This window comes from Amblyomma mixtum, chromosome 8 (genome assembly GCF_055824585.1).
Source record: "Amblyomma mixtum isolate Tamu chromosome 8, ASM5582458v1, whole genome shotgun sequence".
In the NCBI taxonomy this organism is placed as follows: Eukaryota; Metazoa; Arthropoda; class Arachnida; order Ixodida; family Ixodidae; genus Amblyomma; species Amblyomma mixtum.
Window position 1 is genome coordinate 146,971,553 of NC_143019.1, and position 6,266 is coordinate 146,977,818.

The 6,266-nt window shown below is 50.9% G+C and overlaps 1 protein-coding gene across 1 annotated transcript; it reads left to right on the forward strand.

The window, feature by feature from the left end:
- Positions 1 to 256: 256 nt before the first annotated feature.
- Positions 257 to 5,703, forward strand: LOC149334722 (uncharacterized). Its single transcript, XM_089557985.1, has 3 exons — positions 257 to 583; positions 671 to 1,240; positions 5,635 to 5,703. Exons 1-3 carry the CDS (start codon positions 257 to 259, stop codon positions 5,701 to 5,703), a joined length of 966 nt encoding a protein of 321 aa, XP_089414111.1.
- The last annotated feature ends 563 nt before the right edge of the window (positions 5,704 to 6,266 follow it).

The following is a 6,266-nucleotide window of genomic DNA, read 5'->3' on the forward strand; positions in this document are numbered from 1 at the left end:
ACCCTTACGTCGACAGCGACAGCGCTCTTTTTTTTTCATAAGGGGGGAATAATGCCGCCTAGTATTGCCAGGTGGCGCATACGAAGTAGGATGACGACGAAGAAGTAGGGCTCGCGCCGAGTGGAATCTGTCGCTTTTGTTGCCCCAGCTTGCCTGGCTTTCCCTTTCGGGCCTGCTAAAAAGCCCCCTTCGTCGGCAAGTACGCTACAGTCTGGTACGCTACAGTCTGGTGGAGGTGCCGGGTACCTGTGAGCCCATGCAAGAGACCCCTCCAGGCAGCCGTCGAGCCAGCCCTGTACCGCTTGACACCCCGGTACATCGCTTCAGCCGGAGGATCCAGGGACTGCCATCGGAGGTTGGACCATTAGAGAGCGGCGCCATGGCGACAGCCGCACCTCCTCCTCTGCAAACCGCTGCTGCCGCGCCATCCCACTACACCTTGCAGACTCCGCGGATTCCCAAGACGTTCCGTGGGGAACTTTTTGAGGATGTGGAGGACTGGCTCCTTCACTTTGAACGCGTAGCTGCGTTCAACCAATGGGACGACGCAGCCAAACTCCGGAACGTTTACTTCATCAGCGCCGTCAGTCTGTTTCTCTTGTCCTCTGTCCGTGTTCGTAAGCGCAGGTTTTTTCTACAATGGATCACCACCAACTCGCCCAATCCTCAGTTCTTCAGCCTCGAGGATGGTGCTCGCACCTGGTTTGAGACCCGAGAGGACGTTTTAATCTCGTGGCATGAGTTCTGTCGTCGGCTGCTCGAGGCCTACACAAGCGCTGATCGTCGCGAACGAGCTGAGCGTGCGCTGCAATCCCGGATCCAGCTGTCGAACGAAAGCGTTCAGATGTACGTCGAGGACATGACGCGCCTTTTCAGAAGAGCTGATCCGGTCATGCCGGAAGAAAAGAAACTCCGGCATTTGATGCGTGGCGTCAAAGAGCAGCTTTTCGCAGGCCTCGTGCGCAGCCCACCATCGACCGTTGCTGCATTCCTTACAGAGCCCACAACGATGGAAAAGGTGCTGCAACAACGTTCTGCGACCTACGACCGGCCCGTGCATGCTGCTGCTGTCACCGCATCGTTTGCTACCTCCGGGAGCCACCCTGAGGATCTGCGCGAACTGATTCGCACCATCGTGCGTGAAGAGGTCCGGAAATTTTGCAGCCCTTCGCAGCCAGCGCTCGGTTCGATTTCTGCTCTTGTTCGCGAAGAGGTGCAACAGGCGTTCAGGGCTCCTGCTGTCGAAACACCTCATCTACCAGGAGACTGCCACCGCCCCACCTATGCTGAAATTGCGAGGCGCCCGGCTGCGGTTTCGCCACCACCGTTTCCGGTAATGCCTCCTGAGCCGCGGTCCTCAGTGCCACCAGTGCGGTATTTCGACGATCGCCGAGCGCCCTTGCGGAAGGCCGATGTCTGGCGCACACCTGATAACCGGCCACTTTGCTTTCACTGTGGAGAACCCGGACATCTCTACCGTCATTGCTCTTATCGGCGCCTCGGTCTGCAGGGCTTTCGAGCCGATTCGCACAGACCCCGGTTTGGCCATCGGCCCCCTGCCATTGAAGACTTCCTAGCGGAACAGCGAATTTCAGCCCGCGCGCCGCATCAGCCGCGCTCATCGTCTCCGAGGCGCTCTTCCCCGAACCCCCACAGCTCCTCGCGAGCAGCACAGGGTCGCTCGCCCAGCCCTCGCCGGGAAAACTGAGACCAGCGACCTTCGGGGGCGAGGTCGCTGGGAGTCGCTGCGCTGAAGACCTCCCGCCGCCGCCGCTACGCTCCGACCGTGAACAGATAGCACCGTCGTCTGACCAAGACAGCTGCGTTTCCTTGGACATACCTGTTCTCATTGACGGTCACAGAGTCAGTGCATTAGTGGACACCGGGGCCGACTATTCAATTATGAGTGATAAATTAGCGACTCTCCTAAAAAAAGTGCTTACGCCTTGTTCTGTAGTGCATCTCCGTACTGCCGGTGGTCATCTCGTTACTCCAAAGGGTATTTGCACGGCTCGCGAGATTCAGGGATCTACGTTCGTCGTCAGTTGTGTAGTTCTGTGCAATTGCTCCCGCGATCTCATTATCGGCATTGACTTTCTGCGGGAGTATGGTGCTGTCATCGACCTCCGCCAACGAATCATCACCTTTTCGACCGTAAAGCGACCCACCTCGCCGAATCTTGCCACCGCAGTGCCGCCCTTCGTGTTTCTGCAGACAGTGTCACGTTGCCGCCACGGAGCAGTGTTTTGGTTGAAGTCACCTGCAACGACTTGCATGACGCAGAAGCTGTCGTCGAGGCTAACCGTTCACTCCTGCTTACTCAAGGCATCTGCGCCGCTCGCAGTCTACTGACGCTTCGTGGTGGCCGGTCTGCGCTCCTGGTCACTAATTTTTCTAATGAGTACCGGCACCTTTTTGCAGGAACTGCTATCGCTTCTGCCGAACCTGTTACCGATATTCCCGTTTGTTTTGCGTCCGCGGCAGCCGGCACTGACGAACCTTCCCTTGAAAACGTCGACATAAACTGCCACCTGTCTCGGGAGCAACGACTGGCTTTGGAACAGCTGCTGAAGGAATACAAGTCGTGCTTCGCTTCCTCCTCGAAGGTTCGTAAAACACCCATCACGCCGCACCGCATCATCACTTATGACGACGCTCGCCCTATACGACAGCAGCCTTATCGACAGCAGCCTTCCGCTAAAGAACGGGCGGTTATCCACACTCAGGTTCAGGAAATGCTTGACGATGGCGTTGTTCAAACTTCCCAAAGCCCGTGGTCTTCACCTGTAGTCCTTGTTAAGAAGAAGGACGGCACTCTCCGGTTTTGTGTCTACTATCGCAAACTGAACAGTGTGACCAAAAAGGACGTCTACCCGTTGCCGCGCATTGACGACTCGCTGGATAGATTACGGCGCGCTAAGTACTTCTCATCCATTGACTTAAAGAGCGGCTATTGGCAAATTGAAGTAGACGAACGGGACCGCGAAAAAGCCGCCTTTGTGACTCCAGATGGCCTCTATGAATTTAAAGTGCTTCCTTTCGGTTTGTGCTCCGCCCCGTCTACGTTCCAACGGATGATGGACACCGTCCTCACAGGCCTCAAGTGGCAAAGCTGTCTTGTTTACTTGGACGACGTCGTAGTTTTTTCGGAAACATTTGACCAACATCTCCAGCGCCTGCGGGCTGTCCTCGAAGCCCTCCGCTCGGCAGACCTTACCCTGAAGCCCCAGAAGTGTCATTTCGGTTACGAAGAGCTCAAATTTCTGGGTCACGTTGTGAGCGCTGAGGGAGTGCGGCCGGACCCCGAAAAGACTGCCGCCGTCGCACGTTTTCCCGTTCCGACCGACAAGAAAGCTGTCCAGCGCTTCCTGGGTCTCTGTGCGTATTATCGGCGCTTTATTGCGGACTTTTCCACGATTGCTGAGCCGTTGACGCGCCTCACCAGGAATACCACCTCCTTTGTCTGGACCACTGAGCAACAGACCGCTTTCTCTACGCTTCGCCAGCGCCTTCAAACACCTCCCGTTCTTGCGCACTTCGACGAAGATGCCCGAGGTCCACACCGACGCCAGTAACATCGGTCTTGGCGCTGTCCTTGTTCAACACCAAGAGGGCCTTGAGAGGGTTATCGCCTATGCTAGCCGTACTCTCTCCCGCGCCGAGAGCAATTACTCCACGTCTGAAAAAGAATTTCTTGCGGTCGTGTGGCCCACCATGAAGTTTCGCCCTTATCTATACGGCCGCCCATTCAAAGTGGTCACCGATCACCACTGCCTATGCTGGCTGGCAAATTTGCGAGACCCATCTGGACGCCTGGCACGCTGGAGCTTACGGCTCCAAGAATTTGACATTACTATTGTCTACAAGTCCGGCCGCAGACACGAAGACACGAAGACGCCGACAATATCAAGCATAATTTTGAGTGTACTCTAAACACAATAGGAATGCTATGCTTATAAAAGAGTCTAAATGTTTCAAATTGTTTGGTAAGCACGTCAGAATGCGTTATAATTTTATATGAAAATTGTACGACAACTCTGTATCAGTCTGAGCAACATGAGCAGTATTAGTTTATAAGACTACTAAGCCGTTTGTATCGGACGTGTTGCGTTATGGTAGGACAGATTTCGTTACATCACTATGATATGGGGAGGGCATACAGCAAGTGCAAGCAGTAAAGGGAAAAAATAAATTTACATACAGAGCACGAAGCAGAGGAGCGGAATAAAAATTCCAAACGTGACCACCTATGGTAAACGTTCACGAATGTTCATTAACACGCATAGGACGTTTCGCTAAGAAAGGACACGTGCAAACTGAAATGCATATATCACACACTGGAGAAATACAAAGACGCTTACAGAAAATAATCTTGCAGTGTCCAGAGACTTGGTTTTTGTACTGAACAACCTGTTGAAGTTAGTTTCTTTATTAATCATAGGGCTGCATGATGATCATTTGTCAGCCAAATCCTGTAAGACTGAAGCAAAGGTTCCAATGTACTTATTTTCAAAATTTATAAAACGGTGGCGAGGTTGGCTTGAGATACGACAGTTGTGGAAGGATATATGGTCACGGTGAGAAATAGATTTTTTATGTTTGATGGCTTTGCTGTGTGTAATGTAAACCAACATCAACTATGCAACACGCAGTGTTCTTTTGCAACATGTAAATTTGATTTTGGCTAGGGTAGCTTGAATAGTACTTCCCAAGTTAAAGGAATGCTACTTTTCCTGTCTGAAAACATTAGAAAAAGGGCCACAATTGGGCTTTATTGCACGAAGCAGGTTTCAGTTATTGGATAGCGGACCGAATCACCGGCCTGTTGAAGAAATTGTCTGCTAAAGGACTCTTTTCCAAAGCATTTAATGCCACAAAAGCTAAAAGCAAGGCCTGTAGAAAGCTGGCGTCTATACCCAGCGCCATCCACATGCAAGGTGCATGCTCTAACTTCTAAGCCACTGCCTAGCTATTACTAGGCAGTCTTACAATTTTATTTGTTAGGGTAATTGATAACTCAAGCAATGTACTTTTTTGAAGGAAAAAAATTTGTATCAGGTACCTTATGAGAGTAACGTACATGAACATTTCACTTCTTGTCAAGGACATGTGATGTTGTGGCACTAGTGATGTTGTTAAGGGGCAGGCAAGATTAGCCTTGCACTGAAAATTGCGGAGTTGGTCCACCTGTATCGCGTAGTCAGTAAACAAAATACAACTCCTAGCACTGCTCTATCACAAAAGGAACTGTGAGATTATGCTTGTGGAAATATCAAAAACAGCCTCGTCACGTTGAATAGTATTTGCTTCTCTTTCTCTGATCCAATAGAAATGACACAGAGTATTTTATGTGCTGCATGGGACCCTTGTTTTGCTGAAGGGAGAGAGAGAGAGACAATGAATACAGAGAGGTCTGCTTGGTTGTTAGCGCAGCATGCTACTCCAGGTGAGGGTGAAAGAAGAGAAGAAGATAAGAAGAGGGTGAAAAAGAGAGGGAAAGGAAAAAAATAAAGGATGAAAAGTGAAATATAGCGTTGTCAACACTCACGCACTCACAAACACATAATTATCAATGTGTGTCCACCAAACCCATCTTCCTAAGAAAAACTAATAACGCTTTTGTCCCTTGCGCAGCCAAAGCCATATCACTCCAGGGTCCAAGAACATGCTCCAGTGCACGGGGCCATCCTGACAGAGTCCTAAAGCACATAACAGTGCCTGGCAATGGTTAATAAAGGTTTGGCAGCTGCACACCACATGTCGGGCACAGAGGGTTACCTGATGCACCAATTTTATGAAGATGACATTTAGTAAAGGGAAAGTTCATGCGAATTCAGTGCAGGCAATGTCTATCTAAATTGCGTGGCATGCGGAAGCCACTGTCGATATGAAGAAGGGGTCTATACTGACGCTGTGGATCACCCCACAGAGAACGTTGCGTCTGCCAGCAATTAGTAGCCAGCAGACTCACGCCATCACAATTGTCGACGTTATATCTAGGGCTGATTATAGGGCGGAGGCTTGAGTAACAGGTCGTGGTGGGTGCTCCACACAGTGATGTCATCAGCCTACAATAAAAACTTAATTTCAGACAAATCATGTAAGCGCCAAGCAAGGGGGATAAAAGTAATACTAAATAATGTTGGCGATAACACAGATCCCTGGGGTACGCCACGAAGAGGCACGAAAGTTCCAACGGCCTCACCACTGAGGCGTATGGCAAAGTGTCGGCCTTCCAGATAGGATTTTACACAATTGCACACCCT

Excerpts from the sequence above, each read along its gene's own strand:
- LOC149334722 (XM_089557985.1), top strand. The coding sequence starts at position 257 with ATGCAAGAGACCCCTCCAGGCAGCCGTCGAGCCAGCCCTGTACCGCTT. Across the intron at positions 584-670 it reads ACGTTTACTTCATCAGCGCC|TTCTTCAGCCTCGAGGATGG; the intron begins GTCAGTCTGTTT and ends CCCAATCCTCAG. Across the intron at positions 1,241-5,634 it reads AGGCGTTCAGGGCTCCTGCT|CCAAAGCCATATCACTCCAG; the intron begins GTCGAAACACCT and ends TCCCTTGCGCAG.